Source organism: Coloeus monedula (genome assembly GCF_965178545.1).
Source record: "Coloeus monedula genome assembly, chromosome: 1".
NCBI lineage: Eukaryota > Metazoa > Chordata > Aves > Passeriformes > Corvidae > Coloeus > Coloeus monedula.
In genome coordinates, this window is record NC_138781.1 from 68314635 (window position 1) to 68334792 (window position 20158).

At 40.8% G+C, this 20158-nt stretch overlaps 1 protein-coding gene across 1 annotated transcript; it reads left to right on the forward strand.

Moving 5' to 3' along the window:
• The first annotated feature begins 4418 nt into the window (after positions 1-4418).
• Positions 4419-19934, forward strand: MYLIP (myosin regulatory light chain interacting protein). The gene is made up of 7 exons (XM_082301168.1): positions 4419-4633; positions 5625-5815; positions 14763-14948; positions 15795-15992; positions 16326-16490; positions 17921-18341; positions 18685-19934. Exons 1-7 carry the CDS (start codon positions 4547-4549, stop codon positions 18772-18774), a joined length of 1338 nt encoding a protein of 445 aa, XP_082157294.1. The 5' UTR covers positions 4419-4546; the 3' UTR covers positions 18775-19934.
• Positions 19935-20158: the final 224 nt, after the last annotated feature.

The window sequence follows — 20158 nt, forward strand, 5'->3', positions numbered from 1 at the left end:
ACAGTTAAAGGTGGAGTTATTGAGGAGAGAGGACAGACTGTGCTGGTCAGGAGCAGGGCACAGCACAGCCAGACAGCTTTTCACACAGGTGACCTCTTTTATTCCCTTGTTCCACACTTGTTACTGTCCCAATTTCTTAAACCCCTACTTTGTCCTGCTTTTGGTTCCTCCTCTGAATACCCATGATGAATTCTGTGCAATTCCCAAAAACTCTTGCCTTGCACCACCTTATGTGTCCCACACCTTCGGATAGCAGGTCCTCTTAGTAACCTGGGGAGCTGCTCCCCATCACACACGGTGATAGGTTTCATATCCGGACACCAGGGCTGAGACTCTGCTGGGCCACCCTGGGAGGGGATCAGAGAGGATCTCCTTTCCTCTTAGTCCTTACTTTGCTTTCCTATCTGCCATTGTCACTGTGCTCCTTTGGGCTTGCAAAGATGGGCCTTTCATGACTCTCCTGGGATGGCAGTGGTGTTAACCAAACAATATGTCAGTAGCCTAACAAACCATGTATTTAAACCACCTTAATATCTCTTATTTAAGTCAAAGAAAGTTAGACAACAACAAGTGAGAACAGAAGAGCATATGCAAAGTACAAGAGTAGGGAAACAGTCAGAATCTACATCGTCATACTGCTTGTGATTGTTATATAAACTAGGATTCCAGTTAGAAGTATTTTCTCATGCAGCCATTCATTCTTGCTAGAACAAAAGACACCACACACCACCAGCACTGTGAGAAGTCTGTTGGTGCCTAGCTTTCCTAGAGAGGGGCAGGCCTCTTCTATGCAAGGCAAAAGAAGTTTATAATTTGTCTGGGTTATTGTCTCCCTCACAGTCAGCAGAGCACACCTTTAGCACCAAGAGCTGAGGTAACGCAGTATTTCATTCATGTCTTTAATGTGACTGCTATGAATGAACAGCAAAGATAAATGATAGGAACTTCTAAATACTTGATGAAGCCCCATCCTGAGCACAGGCAGCAGCTGAGCATTTTGAACCTTTTACCCTGGCTTTCTGTGGCAGTAAAATATCCTGAATTTGATTAGAGCCAATACCATGAGCAACAACTGAGGATCTTAGAGAAGATCTTGCAAAAACATCTGGGTAAAGACACCACAGCTACACTACTGAATTCCTCACAAGATGAAGGATCATGGCAATAGGCTGGAGGCAACTGCCTCGGAGACCTTGAGATTAAAAGTCTGTACAGTGAGAGGCATGAGTGTTCTTTGGAAACTATGGTCAATCTTGTCATGTTGGGGACTAAATTTGAAGATCTTGAAATTATTGTTTCCCTTCTTGTAGCAATTGGACTTCTCACAGGATTTCCATTCAAGTGTCAGACAAGGAGGCACTACAACTAACTATTTGAATCAGGATGTGACAAAGAATTAACCTTGTAGATAGACTACATGTAGGAAAAATAATCAACCGGTGTTAGGCAAAGAAATGTAAATATATAAATGTATATAAGGTCACTTACTTATGCTGAAACTGAAACACTGCAGCAAAAGGCTGACCCACCATAGAGATCTACAGCACACATAATTTTGTGAAATACAGCACTGAGATGACATGTTGATAAACATTGCTCTTTTATGATACACAAAAGGTGAACATCCATGCTATGAGCAGTTTGACAGTGTAGCTCACTGAGTGTTGATAATTCATCAAAGACACCAGGCAGAACACTGCAAGATGTTTCAGCTTTTCCTCTCAGACAGAGCCCAAAGGGCTACAGCAGGCACTTGTCACACGAGCTGTCTCCTGGGTGCAAATGCAGGGCTTGGTCCTCTACTCCCTCCTGTAGAGCATGAATAAAATATCACAAAGAGACTGCAAAATGAAATGTATTTCTGTGACAGTGGTGTCCAGATGACACCCTCGAAAAGAAATGCTTGTTTTACACAGGGCTTAACCGATCTATGCAATTTACTGCCACAAGCTATTTTTGTGGCTTACAGTTTAGCAGATTTCAAAGCAGGATAACACTTTTACAGACATAATAAGAACACCTGCATTCACATTAAGTCAGATTAAAGGAAAACACAGGATGGATATTAATACATATAGAAAGGGCATGTTTCTCTTTGTCTGGACAGTGCCTAGCGTAAAGTGAACTGATTTCTACTATACAAGAAAAATGGATAAAAAAGTAAAGGGTAATCTATAAGGTATAAGCCAGCTTTAACTGTTTAGTGTTAGAGAAAATATACATGCACATTATTATTTCACAATTATATAAACATTTCTTGCACCTTCCTCTGTAACATCTGATATGAGCTACTGTCAGGGAGAGGATATCAGAATACTAATGGCATGAGTCATCATGGCAGTTTTGGTGTTTCTTCTTCATAACGCATCTAGAACTTTTTTTGAGTATGACAGAAATATCAAAATCAGACAAAATACTATATCACCACAATATACGGAAGTAAAACTAAAATAGAACTAAAATCTAATTTCCAGCACCCACTCCAACAAAAAATGAAGTGGAGAACACAGGCTTTTTTCCCTTACTAAAATATTTTGTAATTTTTTGTTAGTAGCTAATCCCCTTATAATTAAGCTTCTCCCAAAGAGTTTGGGTTTTTTCCACCAGAAAATCACAGAGTTGAGATGCATATAATTTTGAAATTTTATTCATCTTTCTGTCATGTTAGTTACCTTTTTCAACCCTCCAATCTATGAGTCTGGTCCTTTAAGACTCTAAATTCTTCAAATTAAACACTCTAGACCTGGGCATGGAAATCTGAGCTAGGAAGTGTGCAGGTGAAATGTAGCACCACTCAGGTTTGACATCTCATGTCCTGACTCTTATTTGTCTCCTACTGTTCTGCCTGGTTCAGAACTGAGAGGTCTTCTAGAGTTCACATGAACAAAATGGATCGAGCTCCATATACTGTGTGTGCCAGAGTTCTCAGCAGAATAAGCATCTGTTCTGAGCATTTCTTTAATAAAAACTGAAAATACTAACAACCCTGACAAGCATAGCAGAAATTGTGAAACAGAAGCAAGTGACCCACACACATGGGAACACGCTAATATTCCGCCCTGTAGTGACCTCGCATTAGTGCTGTGGTTTGTTCTTCTTCCTATTATTCTTCACTGCATTTTCAGATACCCATTTCCTCTCACAGCTCTTCCCCTGACAGCCTACTTGTTCCTCACCACTGCACCGCTCAGTACATCTTTGATCTGCACTTCTCTCGGGCAACCCACATAGCGTGCATTTTGTACTTAGTCCTCCCTGTTGTTTCAATTTACATTGTTAAAGCAGCCATAAACTACTTTATGCACCTTGGGTATGTTTGACAAACAAATATTTCTAAGGGCTTGCCTGTTCTTGTCCTGGTCAGGAATCACCTATAAGATTCATATCTACAGAAAACGAGTTTAAAATCTCCACCATCCCTTGGCATGGTGGTGCATGGAGGCTGTGATAGGGCTTGACAAGTTGTTCTTCAAATTTCCATCTTTTCCAGGGTTTTGCATGCTGTATAACACAGAATTGAGGAGGCCAAAGAGAGTATGGGAGTGAGAACATCAATTTGGATTTTATCTTCCCTTTGACAGAAAGGAGTGTTTGAAAGCCGAGAGATGAGCCAGGTCTCAGGGGGACCTTATCACATTCTACAATGACCTGAAAGGAGGGTGTAGCCAGGTGAGGTCAGCCTCTTCTGCCAGGCAGCCAGCAACAGGACGAGAGGACACAGTCTCAAGCTACACCAGGGGAAATTTAGTTCGGAAATTAGAAATAATTTCTTCACAGAAAAGGTGGTAAGACATTGGAATGGGCTGCCCAGGGAGGTGGTGGGGTCACTGTCCCTGGAGGTGTTTGAAGAAAGACTGGATGTGGCACTCAGTGCCATGGTCTAGTTGGCATGGTGGCGATTCATCATAGGTTGGACTCGACGATCTCAGAGGTCTTTTCCAATCTAACTGATCCTGTGATTGATTCTGTGAAGGTAATATTTGGTTGTCACACAGCCCACAGCTACCCTCTCTCACGTTTCACAGACTGTCCCTGGCCAGTAGGCTTAGCTTCCACCGGCACTAGGAAGAGCACACCTTGCTTTGATTTAAGCGGACACAATGGCGGGGTGACAAGCTCCGGGCTGTGGCGGGTTTGGGAGGGTGAGAGCGCCGTGTGGCTCGGGGCGCTGAGGGCCAGGAGAGGCCGCAGAGCGGCGGGGGCGCGCGGCCGCGCGGGCACGGCGGGGGGCGCCCGAGAGCGAGCACAACACACGCCCGGCCGGCCATGGCGGCGCTGATTGGCGGCGGCGGCGGCCTGCAGCCGTGAGCGGCGCCCCGTGATTGGCCCGCAGGTGCGGACCCGGGCGGGGCGGGGCGGCGGAGGGTACATAAGGAGCGAGCGGCGCTGGCGGCGCGCAGGCGGCGGGGCACGGGCGCTGGCTGGGGGCGGTTGTGGGTGGCGGCGAGGGCGGGGGTGCGGGTGCGTGTGGGGCTCAGCCCGTGCCGACAGCGGCGGCCGCTCCGCGTGTCCGTGGCGGCAGCAGCGGTGCCGCCTGTCCCCAGCCATGCTGTGCTATGTGACCAGGCCGGACGCGGTGGTGATGGAGGTGGAGGTAGAGGCGAAAGCCAACGGCGAGGACTGCCTCAACCAGGTGAGGGGCTTCTCCCCGCTGCCCGCTCGCCGGGCGCCAGAGCTCTGGACGGGGGCTGTGACGGGCGTAGCGGTGACCACGGGGCAGTGCCGAGCGCTGGTGCCCGCAGTCGCGCGGCTCCCCCTGGCACCCGCCGCCCTCTCCCCGCGGCGGGGCCCGGACGCCGGGCGAAGGGCGGCGGTGGCGCGGGGCTGGGCCGTGCGGGGGCGGCCGCGGTGGTGGGGGCGGGGAGCGCCGCAGTCTCCCCGCGTCCCTTATGGTTTTGGGTTTTTATTTTCCTTTTTTCTTTTTCCCAACGCCTTCTCCATGTTGGATGCAGAGGGTGCTGCATCCCCCTCCACGGGGCTCTCCGGCACTCTACTGTGGGAAGCGCAGGCCCGGGCCTCGCCACTGAATCCTGCTGGAAGTGGCCCCGAGGAGGGGACACGAGTGGGGCCAGAGGCGGGGGATGTAGCACCCACTGCATCCAGCCCTCTGTATCAGGGGCCGAGCGGGCTGGAGCTGCCGTCCAGGTGCCTTCTCGCTTTTCCGTCTCCACCGCCTCGGTATGTCTGCGGTGGCTGCCGTGGGGATGCTGGGGAGAGACAGACGAACAGTCCGGTCTGCTGGTGGCACCTAAGTAAAACTTGTGGGTGGCTGTACTTTTTTTACTCCTCCTTGCCCAGCAAGTGCGACTGGCTTTGATGTTGAATAGCAGATGTTCTCTTCTTGTGGAAATCCGCTGACCCTCTGAAGTGCCTCTCCTGGGGGTAAAATTTGACCATAGAAGCCCTTGTGTTTTTTGGCTAGTGGAGAAATTCCTATTCATGCTTAGTGTTTTTCTCTGGGCTGTTTTGTATGCAACCTAGAATCCAAGTAATTAAGCCTTTGTACGAAGGTGCTGACAGCAGGATTTTGTGTGTGTTTTAAGTGAGCAGTCTGAAATACCACTTCAGATGTTACTTTTCATTATCATGTTGTAGCCTGATTGTAAAGAACCTCATTCTTTCAGGTTTGCAGAAGGTTGGGAATTATAGAAGTTGATTATTTTGGACTGCAGTTCACCGGCAGCAAAGGCGAGAATCTATGGCTGAATTTGAGGAACAGGATCTCCCAGCAGATGGATGGTTTAGCCCCTTATCGATTGAAATTGAGAGTCAAGTTCTTTGTTGAGCCACATCTTATCTTACAGGAACAGACAAGGTAAATAAATATGGTTGTAAGTGCATTTCATTTAATACTTTGTTTTCAATTTCTGTAACTTAGGAAAGTGACTACACATTGTTTTTCTTTCTTTATGGTAATTTTGCTTGACTTTTCTATGTAGTTTTAAAATCTTAGTGGTTTTGAAGTTCATTGATAATTTTTTTTAGGAAAATGTAATTAAATTGGCAACATTAAGTTTTGTGTAGCTACCAGTAAGTGATGAGTGTGAGTAATTTTGTGAGCACTTAGTGCTGGAACTGGAAGAAACTAAGCTCCCAGTAGCAAACTTTTCATATGGTATTTGTGTGTCCGATAGTAACCTCTGTTTTGTGGTGTTACTCTAGGTCATTCTGAACCACTAGTACAGAAAGGCAGGAAACAATTCCTCCCACAGTGCAAAAAAACTTGCTGAATTCCTTTTTGTCTGGTATTATGTTACAGTAACTTTCATATAGCTACAGGCCCTTAGAGGCTACAAAAGAAACAGCTGTCTGGCTGCCTCTGTGGCTGGTCCTCTTAACTAAATTGTTATACTGTTATTAAATCAGAAGAAATAGTCTTCTAAGATTAGTAGGGAACACTTGCTTTTATTCCAGGACTTTGGTTACCACATGAATTGCAACAGAATTATCTTTAAAGAATGCTGTGCACATATATATTTAATGCTGACCTTCCAGCTACTTTTTCCAGTTAGTTTTGGATAGTACAGTTAATATGAATGGAGCCAATTGGAATCTAGTGTTTATATGATAATGCCAAAACTCATATTCACTGCTTGCCTGAACTTGGTACTCTTACAATCCTTAACTTAGTACTTTCAGAATTAAGACCATGAATACACCATGGTGCTTCTGCACAGGATGTCTAAAGAACTTGGTCAGAGGCTGACAGTCTGATTTGGTGTTTATTTCATAGGAAGAAGGTTTAGAGTTTTTTTGATCTAATGTGTAGGGGAGAGGCTTTTAGGGAGCAGTGGTTCTAGCTTATCAATATGGTTGAAGTTTTCAGAATGCTGTGGTGGTAGACCATGATTGTCCTGGATAATAGCTCCAGTTAGGCAAATGCATTCAAACTGAATTCCAGTTTTGATATACTGTTATTTAGGAAATAATTTCTACTATCCATGGCATAGCTTTGAGTATTTTTCCTTAAAGAAACTTCTCCTCTTATTTAAATATTCTCTGTGAGTATAAAACCAAATTACAAATGGGATTTATGTAGAACAAAAGGAGCCATTTAATTTCATACCTGATGAGGCAGAAGAGATTACCCCGGGCATGTCGGATGTGTCTCCACTCACAAAACAAATCAGGGTGAAAATCTGAGGAAACCTGAAAGTAGCATTTTTATGCTATCATTGATGAATGCTTGTTCAACTTTACAAGGCTTTTGCAGACGTCTGTGTCCCTGCCTTCAACACTGTCAATGCAAGACTTGGCAGGAGGTGGAAGTTAATAGAGACGTTGAACTGGTGAAACATGCCCCAAGGGCCTCAAAGACCAGCTTGTGTAGCTAAAATGTAGCAGAGCTTATACACCTACATCAGAGCAAGCAAATATTTCCCCAATGTAAAGATGATTTAAAAGAATGTAGATGGGGCAAGCTTTTTTTTTACGTACTAATTAAGACTGTTCTGAAACTAATATTTTTAGCAAACAATTTTTAAATTAATCTGGGATAAGGCATCAGAAGAAAAAAACAAATACAAGTTGTATGTCAAGTTGTAATAACTGCCTTTTAGTTGTGTAAGCCCGGTAGTGCACATGTAGCAGACCTAGAATTCCAGTGCCTGTGGTAAATGTCTGTTCTCCTGGATTGTTGACACTGAGTTTCAGTAGATGGACTTTTTTTCTCCTCAGGTCTGCTTGAGGATTTACTTATGCATGTAACTGTGAGTTCATACTTAGTTTGTGCATAAGCATCAAGGAGAAGATGAAAAACTTGTAAACCTGTTGCCAAACTTAAAGATTAATAGGTGTATCGTAGAATTGCAAGGATTAGCTGTACAGTTAAAGCTGACACATTGTTTCATCTTTATCTGCAAAGTCTTGAGGAAGAAAGTGATGGGTGTCCTTAGTTTCCTTTAGCAGTTATGTCCATATTTGATGTGTGGGGTGTTTCTGGCAGAGCTGTTGCCTTGTGGTCCTGTGTGTGAAGAATGCTAGGGAAATTTTCCAGTCTTTTGCTTGCAGCCTCTGATCCTGTTTTTGCATATAAATTAGATGCATGTTGAGAACTGCTTTTGAAACCTGAGAAGCTGCAAGTAATTCTAAATTTTGTTGATATGCTTCATCATGATTATAATAGCAAGCATTGTGACTGAGTTACCAGGTTTTTTTTCTGTATTTTTTGGAAGCTTTGCCAACCCCATTTGCAGTGCTTTGTTCAACCCTTGCCTTGCACTTGAATTTAAAACTCAGGTTTATGTTTGTTTATAGCAATTTAATGTTCAGGTTTCTACATGCTGTGAAAGCCGATCTGGCAACAGAACATCGACCTCTGCTTCTGTTATCTTTAATCAGCCCAGTGGAAGATTGCAGCCAATTTTAATATTCTTATACAAGGCAGCCCTCTTGCTACAGAGCAGGTTATAATTTTATCTCTGACCACTGTGGCAACAAACCACCTTCTCTAAGTGCTTTGGGAATTGCATGGAAAATCTACTGCACTTCTTTTACAGGGTTAAAAGCAGTTTATTTCTATTCTTTGGATCTCAGCTTCTAGGTTTTTTATTTGACTACCTGGTACTGAATTGCACCACATTTCATAGTTTAGAATTGTTTTCAATGGAATAAAAGTGCTTCAGTGCAAGAATGTCATTCAAATTTAATCTACTGCTGTCAGAGTTTTACAAATAAGTCTGAGATGTGAACAGTGTGCTGCTTTAGAGGAGTGAAGAGCTACATGTTTTCTTTAGCATGGAAAATCACACTGGCTTGAAAAGGATTGCTATCTCTTTGCTGAAAGACACATGTGATGGTCCAAGATCGAGATCATAACTCTGGCTTGTGTTGCGTTTGTTTTCACTGTTTTCTGTATTTCTTTGATAGGTCGTGCAACAGTTTGGGGGGAAAAAAGCAAACCTGCTTTTCGCTTCTTTACTGAATGACTTGTGGGTGGTTCATGTAACAAATGTTGTGAAGTGTTGAATTGCAATAAGGAGCTGGGACTTAGAGAAAGGATTATACCTCACTAATCGGAATTTTCAGGAGACTTTTTGACTGGGGGTGGGGCCGGCAGGAGACGCCCGGCAGCGGTGCGGGCCGGGTGGGTCCGCCCTGCCGGATGCGGGTGTCAGGGGCAGCACCGGGGCAGTGACCGGGAGTAGCCCCGGCCCGGGAGCCAGCTCCGGGGCAGAGAGCTCCGGGCATCAGCCACAGGCTGTTGTGGAACGTGGAGCAGAGGAGTCTTGAAACTTGCACCTTTTAAAGGAGAGTGTTTGCTGAGCTGTCCAAGAGGCCAATGGTGTCCAGCAGCAGTCTGGGAGAATGGTGGGTTTAGGTTTTAAATTCAACCATATTTGCTTTGTGTAGCATGAATGAAAATCAAATATTCACGCGTAAGCCCCGACAGTTTAAGATATGACCAAATTCTAACTCTATATCATTAAGCAGTCAAAAGAGCTGCATTTTGCCAGCCTTGAAAGTGGCAATTATTGTTTTGGAGGCTTTTAAGTTGTGTGATGTTTGCCAGTATTTGAATTACATTTACAAAGTACACTTTTTTGCCGGTTGTTTTGATGAATTAGTTGAAATTAAGAATGGCCTTGTAAAATCCGTTGAGCAGTCAGATACATGTAGTAGGTAGAAAATGAGAACCATCCTATTATCCCATAGCATTGGGTAGCCAGCTCAGCAGTGACACGGTATTTGTTACAAGGCAATGAAAGTGTGTGAGATAGACGCTGGGCTGGGTTTAATGGATCTGTTTGTCTAGATCAGAGTTGAATTGCAGTTGGTAACTTTTTACCCACTCTGCTGAGAGCAAGTAACAACAAAGATACTGAGGAGCATTAAAAAAGCAAAAAACTTTGTTTTTTTAATGTGGCGTGGCCTTGTCTGCTTTTAAAACTGGAATTATATTCTGTAGATTTAGAGATCTTTATCAATATATATTTTAGGGAGAACAATTATGCCTCTTAATTTTGATTTTAGACTACAGAGCAGTAAATTTACTTCACAGTAGGAAAGAGACTTAACCTGTGGTAAGGAATCATACTGCAAACAGAACAGGTAATTCCTTGGGAGGTGTGCTAAGATACTTGCCACCAGTCTGGCATGAGAATGAGGTCTTTCAGCTATGCTTCTGTTTAGGAGTCATTAATCAGATGCAGATACCTCTTTGATAAAGGACTGGGGTTTTCCACTTCTTCCACTGACAGCTAAGTTTAGAGCTTAAAATTTTTAGCTGCCTATTTGCTCTGTTTCCCTTGCCTTGATTAAAAAAAAAAGTAGTAGAAACTACTAGCAGAATGTTGATTCCTAATGCACATAAGTGTCTTCAGTGAGTTAAAAAAGAAAAGCTGATCTTATATTCCATGTACTCAACACTTTTCAGAGTATTTTTTTTGTGGAGTTGTTATTGCCAGTTCATTTGGATGAACACTAACTAGGTGATTGTCCTCTCTTGGAATTCCATTGTAGTGAAATACTTAATGTCTGTTTCTGGTAGCAGTGTTCAGTATCATCAGCCTGCATAAATTGCTTTAGAGGGAGGCGAAAAGCAATTAATGGGATTGATATCTGGATCTGTGACTTCGGTTTGGTAGCTACACTTTTTTGTGAAACAGACCATCTGCTGAAATCTCCTTGTAACCTTCCTTTTCTACAGTTTTTGTATCGAATTATTTACATCCAACTGCAATACATTAATCACACTACATTTTATTTTACTGTTTTATATGCACATTAATATTAAAGTATATGAAAAACGTGGATCCAAAAATAAGGATGCAAAGTGAATATAAGATCACCACTGTAGCTAGTGCTTGAAGAAAGCCTGTGATCCTGTTCTAATTGTAAAAGTGCCTTTTTTCCCTTTGGAAAAGAAGAAATCTGTCTGGGCAGTGACTGACAAAGTGTAGCTTTGGCAAACTTAATGTGTTGCCCTCTAGTCAATATTCCTGTGTAGTGTTTAGAACTACCAAACTCAGAGGGAATGTTCCATAATTGAATACACAGGTATGTCTAGGTGGCATGAGGTTCAGGGAGGAAGGAAAGGCTATTTTGGGCTACAGAGACTGTCTTCTGTACCAATGCTGTCACGTGTAGAGAACTTGAGCTACAAGTGCAATGGGAGGTTCTGTTTGTCCTTAAAGTTGCCACTAGTTGATCAATGTCCCAACACATCTGGCAGGTGTTAAGATGACTAGGAGACACAACAATTGATGGGCAAACTTCATAGTTGTGAAGATTTAGAGACTAAATGAAGCTTTGGCAAGGGTAGTAAATAGCTGTAGAATGTGCTAAGAATTGGGGCTGGGGGTTGGAACAGACAGACCTACCTTTTGTCTGACTTCAGTTACTTCTCAAATTTATAACATGTAATATTAATGCATCAAGTGCAACTGAAATGTGAATGATGCAGAAACAAAAACATTTAGTTTCTTTTATGGTGGACAAACTTTTGATTTTCTACCAGTAATGTTGGAACCTTTAGGGAACTTACAAACAGTTCAGTTTTTAGTTTTAACAGTTCATTGTTCTAAAACGTGCTAGGTAAAAATTCCATTAAGTGTAAAATACTAGTGCTGAAATAGTTCCTTGGAAAAAGTGTATCCTTTTACTGTACAACATATCTTTAGAGGTGAGAAAAAGTCTTAATTTTTTTTATCATAGCTAAAGGTTCCAAGAGAGGAGGGATGGTAGATTGTGTATGAAGCGATTAGGTCACAATCTAATTTACAGAAACTTACATAAATCTGTGATATGACCAGATTTTCTACAGACAGTCTATTAGGTCCTTTAGAATTTGCAGAACTAGATAAGGAACTGCATCAAGGCTCCTAATGCATTAGTTTTGCTATTGTATTCAGCAATAAAATCACGTTCTTATGCCTTTTTCTTTAAGGATCAAAAGACTTTGTTTAGTTTTGTGTAAAAAAAAGAAATTAAATCTGCATTTATAATCATGTTGTGGCTAGTGTCATGTTTTGGACCTTTGAAGAGGGATGATTTTACAATGGATAGTTATATAACTTTGAAGGTGTGCACTGTGAGTGCAGCTGGATGGGCTAATCAAAACCATTTTTTCAGATGTATAAAATGCTTATAACCCTCACTGTCTTTCAATTTCTTGATGCCTTTCCTTCATCAAACACACTTAAGGACTCAAAACAAGCAAACAAAATCCCAAAAACAAACAAAAAACCCCAACACACATTAAAAAAAAGGCAGAGAATTTGCTACCTGAACTTTAGTTTGGGGCAGCTGCTCTAACAGATCAGTGCAAAGTCATTCACTGTCTTGAGTGCAGTTTAGGTAATTTAGGTGCAGATGGACTGTTAAATATTGTTCTTATCTGTTTTCTGACTTAATAAAACAGCTTATGATAGTGTAAGCTGGGACAAGAATTTGCATAACTAGTTACTTTGCCGTAACTGTCCTTTATATGTGCTGTTTGTTCCATTTATCAAAAAAATGCAAAGTAGCTGAGTATCTGTGAGATGTTTTCCCTTATGTGATATGAGCCAGTTATGGGAAGTTACTGCACATTAGCTGATGTGATGCTATTTCACATTGTGCCTTAAACTCATTTGTCTTCTATGCCATTACTGGCATTATAGTAATGGAATGTGACAAGCCATGCATCTGCTGTATCTGTTTCAGAATTCATCTGTAATTCATCTGTATTTGGTGGAGCAATATTTTGGTTTTCAGCCCACCTTGAGATGTCAATAAGGCCTTCCCAGCAAGGGGAGAACTCTTGACTTTACCCTGTGTAGTCAGTGCTGTCATATGCAAAAAAAACCCCTGAAGATACAAGCATTTAGGTGTGGTAGTTGTAAATGTTTCAGCTAATGAGAAAAAAATTGTCAGATCTTTCTTTGAAAATACTGTATTTGTAATTAGTACTTAAAGTGACTGGAAATCCTGTTCTGTCAGAGGATCAAGAGTGCATGAGAAGCTGTTATTTTATGAAATGTTGATTGGAGTTAGGAAATACCTACTATTTGAATTTATTTTGGCCCTAGTGTTTTAGTAATTTATACTGAATTCTTCGGGTTTATGGACTGAGCACCAAAGAGAGTCTGTACAACTAAATCACTTTAAAAGGCCACAGATAGGCCTTTCTGTGGCCCAAGCCCAAAGAGCTATGACTCTTCAAGGTGTGAGAAACAGATTAGAGCAGAGGTTTGACTCTCAAAAAAAAAAAAAAAAAAGAGCCTAAACAAGGAATAAGCTGCTAACAGTAGAGGCAGCTCTGTCTGAAGTTCTGGTCCTCTTGCCACCTAAACTTGTGTCCTGCATAGTGTGAGGCTGTGCATTGGCTTCCACCAGACCCCTTCCAGAGTTGCTGAAGGATGTAGGTTGGTGTTCAGACTTCAGTGTGATGCAATTAAGCACTTGCATCACAACTATCATGATGCTCTAGCAGGAGAAATGGTTTGCAAAGGGAGCTGTGACTTGCTTGTTGCAGGAAATGGACTGTAGGAAAGGTTACAGGATAATTTAATACCAATTCTTTTTTCCTGATTCAACAAGTTGTGGATATGAGGCATCTTTTGGACTGGTATCTTCTTAGTTGCAACATTTACCAGTAGAGCTAAGAAAAACACAACTTTTGCAAGTTCTGTTATTGCTCATAGTGCCAAAAAATGTCCTATTTGCCCTGTTGTACAAAGGAATTACAGAATGCTACAAAAGAATATATGTAAGATACTATTCAAAATTCCCGTTGTAAGGAAAGCTCATCACTTACTAGGATCTTCAACTTCAGTGATGAGAGATTCAATACAGAGCTTCAGTAAAGCTTTTCTTAAAAGTAGATTACACTTCACTTCAGAAAAGTAAATGTCCCATTCCTGTGGAAGCCAAGACACATCCCTGTGGGTGCTAGGCTTCATTTATTGAATGATTTTTTTCAGTGATACGTAACTGTGATACATAATTCTGCATCTGGATTCCATAAATATGTTGAGTCTTAAAAAGAAATGGTGGGAAATTTATATTGTGTCCCCTGAGGGGAAAAAAGGATGATTCTATAGAAGCTAGGGTAGCCCATAGGGGATATTAACATGCTGTTGTTAATGTTGGCGAAAATGTTGATTTGTCTGTCAAAGTAACTTGTTAGATAATTAAGAGCAGCTTTGTGAATTTTCAGCAAGCTGCCAAACCTGCCTTGGTCTGACAAATGCTTACACAGAAGCTGTTTTTCTATTTTATTCCACAATGCCTTTTCAGGTGTTTCAGGTTATTCTGTTAATCATGTCACTGGCAAAAACCCTATGGGCTGGAGCATTTCCACTGTGTAGACAAAGTGTGGCTTCTCCTCTTGCATGACAGAAGTGTGTATGTTTTGAGGTGCTCTTCCCAAATTTGGTTTTGTGAAATGCAGAATAACTTGTAAATGGCAACAAAAAATGTAAACATAGAAAACCAATTGAAATCTTTCATTGATATTTTACTCACTAAATTGAAATTACTAAGTGGCCTTAGGAGTTAAAGCAGTTCCTATTCTTGAGATATTCTTGGTGATGTTAAAGTGCTCATTTCTTTTAGCAGTACTTTTAGATACCGTCTTCACTTGTAGCTTCATGTTTAAGAGTAAGTGAAGAATAATATGGAGGCCATTTTCTTTCCCTTGTGCCAGACTTTATCTACTGGGTACATTTACTGCAAATTCTGGGATTACCAAACATAGCTGAGGTGTTACTTGTTACATGTTTTGATTACAGATGTCATGTAATGATTTCTCTAAGCAAATGTTTCTGATTGTGTTGCAGGCATATGTTTTTCTTGCATATAAAAGAAGATCTTCTTGCTGGTAATCTTCAGTGTTCTTCAGAGCATGCAATTGAACTTAGTGCATTGTTGGCACAGATGAAGTTCGGAGATTATAACCAGAACACTGCCAAGTACAATTATGAAGAGTTGTGTGCAAAAGAGCTCACCACTACCATTTTGGAGAGGTAAAAAGTACAATGATCTAGTCTCCTTTTTGGAGACCAACAGCAGAAGATTTTGTTATGCATTTAATTGCTGGTGCTATAGTGTAAAACAGTAATTTAACAATAATAGTTTTGGAGATGAAAATGTGACCTGAATGTTTGATGTTCTGATTTCAGTTAAATTTTTAAGCTCAGTTATTAGGTGGTTTTTTGTGGGGGTATTTTTGGTGGTTTTCTGGGGTTGGCTTTTTTTTTCTTGGTTTTTTTACTTGTTTGGATTTTTGTTTGGTTTTTGTGGCTTTTGTTTTTGGTTTTTTTTCTTGTGAAAACTCTGGTGCTTGAGGAAATACAGATATATATATATAAAAGTACCTGGAGCAAAGTATTTAAATTGTAAGTATGTCTTAGACCAACACTTGTGAATGAAAGCATTTATCTGGCTTAGTACCCTTATCCTGAAGAGCAGACAGAATTCTGAAACACCTTCATAGCTCAATTCCTGAATATCAGGAAACATTCAGTGTGTCATACTTTTCTGTAGTGTTTTTTTAACTATGAACTAGCTCAGGGTAGCTCAGGGAAATATTTTGGGGCTGGTGGTGTTGGTTAGAAAGCCTTGATTGCATGTAGCTTTTTCATTTCTTAGCAAATGTGCAGTATTTTCTCCTTGACATTTTCAGGATGTTTTGGTAATTCTCAGCTACTTCCAATTCCAATTGCTGGAAATCTATAGACAGATAAAGCAGGTCAGGAGCATGTGCTAATCTGTTTAACTAGGTCATCTAAAAACCTGTGTTAAAACAAGCTGCTGACAGTAACAGCAGATACTTGAGTTAATTCACCTATCCTTAATCTTTTTATCAACAGCATTATTACAAAGCACAAGGAGCTTGAAGGTCTAAGTCAAGCATCTGCTGAATACCAGGTTCTACAGATTGTTACAACACTGGAGAACTATGGGGTAGAGTGGCACTCAGTGAGAGATAGTGAAGGGCAAAAACTCCTTATTGGTGTTGGACCTGAAGGCATATCCATCCGTAAAGATGACTTCAGTCCAATCAACAGGTACGTATTTTCTGGAACCATTTGCATGATCAATTTTTCAGAAATACTGAGCATGCCTCTAGTTTTCGCATAAATACACAAAACTGCTCTGAGAATTACTAAAAGTGACTGTATATAGGGTCTGAGGGCACTACCTGCTTGTAATCAAAATAACAAGTGACCTTAATACTCCTGATTTTTATATTTATTTTTGAGGTGGCATCTTCAATCAGCATTGCTGACTACTGTCAGAAATCATTGTAACTTCTGATAAAAATGCACTGTAGTAGTTTGTGGAAAATGCCCTTATCCTTAAAAACTAAATAACCTTTCCTTTTTAATACTAATTTATAGGATTTCTTATCCTGTTGTTCAAATGGCAACTCAGTCTGGGAAGAATGTGTATCTGACTGTTACCAAGGAGTCTGGTAATAGTGTGGTTGTCTTGTTTAAGATGATCAGTACAAGGGCAGCAAGTGGACTCTACAGAGCAATTACAGAGACTCATGCATTTTACAGGTCAGTATTGCCCCTAGAGTCGTGTGGTGCTGCTCTTCTCCAGTGTTTGAACTAAGTGCTTAAGCAGCCAGCAGTCTGACTGCAGTTTGGAAATACTCTGCAAAATTTCATTGTCTTTGCAGCCTCTCCTTTCCTCTTAAGTCCAGAAGCTGAACAGGTTTTTGCTGCTTTCCATTTTGTGGGGTGGGAGTAACAAGAAAAGTAAGCAAAATTTTTCCACTATGAATAACAGCATTTCAGAGTATAAACTTTTAATGTTCCTGGATACTTAATAAACAATACATACATTTTTTGTTCCAATGTAAGAGGGAGATTGAGACCAATGGGGAAGATCCTGTTACTCAGATTGTGTAGATCCTTTATTTGGCTCCTTCATTTGTTATGTTACCTGTATGCCACCTTCCCATCCCCTGTATTTAAACCTTCTTACAGTTCTTCTGTCCTTGCTCACATGCTCAGGATTTTGCTTCCTGCCAGCAGCTATCCATTGTCTCTATCCTGCTGCTCTTTGAGGTAGGGGTGCTATACTCATTTGTTGGTGGGCAATTTTTCAGCCCCCTTTCATTCAGTGGTATCCAGCACTGATCAGTCAGACTAGCTGTCAAACACACTTAGCAGTGTTTTCTTAAAATTAACTACCACACACCACTTTCAATTACTTTTTGATCTCTGTCTCTGCTTGTAATTTCTTCTGTCCTTTGCAGTCCCTGATTTTAATTTAAGCAGAATTTTAGTTTGGCAATAGCGTTTGGCCATATGCTTAGATCTTGGACCTTAGGCCCTGTGAGGCTGTAGTCCTTACATTCTGTGTTTTCTTTCCTGTGTTGCCTAGAGAAGTGATATGCCTTAATAGGCTTCTGCAGATTCCACTGTATCACTGAAATAAGTGACAGGCATGGTTAGGGTAGCTGAAATGCACAGTGGCAAATACAAATGCCTTAATTCTCTACACTGCATTCGCACTGGTTCCTTTCAGAATGACATAATACTAGTATATAAAGTACTGGGTGGAAATTGGGTTAAAAATATTACTTGACTCTATGATAAAAATTGAGAGCCAAAGACTCTTAAGTGGAATTCTTTAAGGCGGTGCTTTGAAATACCATGCAAAGAGGTGTTGCCAGGCTGAACTGTGTATTAAGCAAGTGTCTGCTGTTTGTTAGCATAATTCCTTAAGTCCCTTCCATAGGCTGCCTCTGTTTTACCAGACACTTAACATTTTGAAGATGTAAAGCCATTGTCACTTTCCATTTTACACTTTTCAAAGTAGAGTTGTCATGCAAAGATCATTCAAGAGCTTAAATACTACCTCAGACCATTTCATTTGCTTTAATTTCAGTACTGGTACTTCAGCTTTGGGAACAAATTACTGTAGGATGGGTCTGTTGGTATTAACTAACCAATCTTGCATTTATCCTGTTGCTTTATAGGTGTGACACTGTCACCAGTGCTGTCATGATGCAGTATAGTCGAGACTTAAAGGGTCACCTAGCATCTCTATTTCTGAATGAAAACATTAATCTTGGTAAAAAATATGTCTTTGACATTAAAAGAACATCAAAAGAAGTTTATGATCATGCGAGGCGAGCTCTTTATAATGCTGGCATTGTGGATCTTGTTTCAAGAAGTGATCAAACCCCACCAAGTTCCCCTCTTAAGTCTTCGGAAAGCAGCATGAACTGTGACAACTGTGAGGGTCTCAGCTGCCAACAAACAAAAGCCCTGCAAGAGAAGTTGCGGAAGCTGAAGGAGTCCATGCTTTGTATGGTGTGTTGTGAAGAAGAGATAAATTCAACCTTTTGTCCCTGTGGCCACACAGTTTGCTGCAAGTCCTGTGCTTCCCAGTTACAGGTAAATGCAGCTCCATTAAGTTATGAGTTGCCAAGTTGTGTGGAAGGTTTGTTTTTTGTATATTTGAGGATCAGGGATTAATACATTTGTGTTGATGTTCTAGTACAACTACTAAAATTTTGTTTGTAGCAAACTAATTTCAGAGAGTGTTCTGTCTGGATGATGTGCTTATGTAATTTGCAGTGAGGATAAGAGTGAGCTGCATGCTTCCCACCCATACCCTGTCTTAGGTATGGGATATGATGGAAAAAGTGCTCTGTTATTGTGTATGTAAAGTCTGCAGGAAGTGCAGAGATTCTCAAAATACAAAGTAAAATAATTTCCCAATGTTTTTCCTTTCCAGTCGTGTCCTGTTTGCAGATCTCGTGTAGAGCATGTCCAGCATGTGTACTTGCCAACCCACACCAGTCTTCTCAATCTGACTGTGATATGATCTACGTACACACTTGAAACCCATCATGTACTCTTCAAACTGCACTAATAAGAAATGCAACCATTGATTGTGAAGAAGGCAATCACTCTGGCATCTATCCACGATCAAAAGCAAAAAATACTGCATTTTTAACATAAATATTCTTTGTTCAGCATGTCCAGAATGGTTTGGGACATCTTCTGAGAGTACAAGTGTAATTGATTCATGTTACTTAAAGAATGATCCATACGTTTGTAGCATGGCAGTGTTGCCACAAAGCTCGGTAACCCTGGAGAAATGTGGTGTACACATGCAGCTGTACCCGGCAAAAGCAATGCAGCCTTTTCTTTTACATGCTCTAAATCCTTTTTAGTACAGTTGCATTGTTTATTTTAATATTAATACTTGCTTTTACACATACCAGTTTAGTAAGGCTCATGGCTTCTGCTTTTAGTAAATTGCTTTAAAGAGGAGAGAACTCCTTTTTTTAAAATTAGTTCTTAAACTGAAGTTACAAGGCTTCACTAAGCAGCTGTGCTTAACTCAGAATTCTATTAAATAGAAAACAATTCTGAGAGAATAGCTTAAGAAAGGGAAGACAAGATTGCTAATCTTTAAGTGTTGAGGGTGGGTCAGGAAAGTCTTGTGGTTGACAGTGTCCTGTGGAAGCACTGCTATGAGACTTCATTCACAGCTCTCAGTGGACAGGGCACTGCCAAGTTTCCCCATAGTCCATTTTTGGCTGTTGGTCTTGGGAGCTGCAGTCAGCTGCCCTTCATGTTGGCTTTATTTTTGGAGACTGATTTTAAACTATTAAACATTCACCATTAGTCTTTAAGGGTTGTGTATAATTTTAAATGCTTTCTTCAGTTAGCATCTTTAGCCGGAAATGACCTACCCAATAAAATGTTTCTGATTTCCACCCCGCTACTTGGGCATTTTGGGCTCTGGTTTCCTAGTGTCTTCTCCAGGGTACAGAGGGAACTGGAGACCATGTTTGGGTGCAATACTGGCTTAATCAAAGCTAGAAAAGTACACTGTCACTTTACTGAAATTTTCTGACTATACTTTTCATATTGCCTTAATGTAGCAGTAATGTGTGTTTATGCATCTGTTTCTTTGCACAGACATTTTGTCAAAATATTAAAACTCTACTTTTTTATGACACATTAGCATATAAACCTTACTCTAAGAGGGTATTTATTTTTTCACTTTGTAAAGAAAATTTTGTTTCCTCATGAAGCAAGAGCTTTGTCCTATATTGTAGGCAGCTTCTGTCTTTTTTATATTCAGATTAATAAAGGACTTTAAAAATCTTTGTGTTAATTGCTAAGACTGATTTTGTTCTGAAATTCATTTGAGGCATTACTGAACTGAAAACACAGTACATCATTTTTGTGTTTAC

Bases quoted from the DNA above. Each gene is read 5' to 3' on its own strand.
- MYLIP (XM_082301168.1), top strand. From the start codon at position 4,547: ATGCTGTGCTATGTGACCAGGCCGGACGCGGTGGTGATGGAGGTGGAG. The intron at 14,949-15,794 runs GTAAAAAGTACA...TTTTATCAACAG, and splicing joins ACCACTACCATTTTGGAGAG to CATTATTACAAAGCACAAGG. The intron at 16,491-17,920 runs GTCAGTATTGCC...GTTGCTTTATAG, and splicing joins GAGACTCATGCATTTTACAG to GTGTGACACTGTCACCAGTG.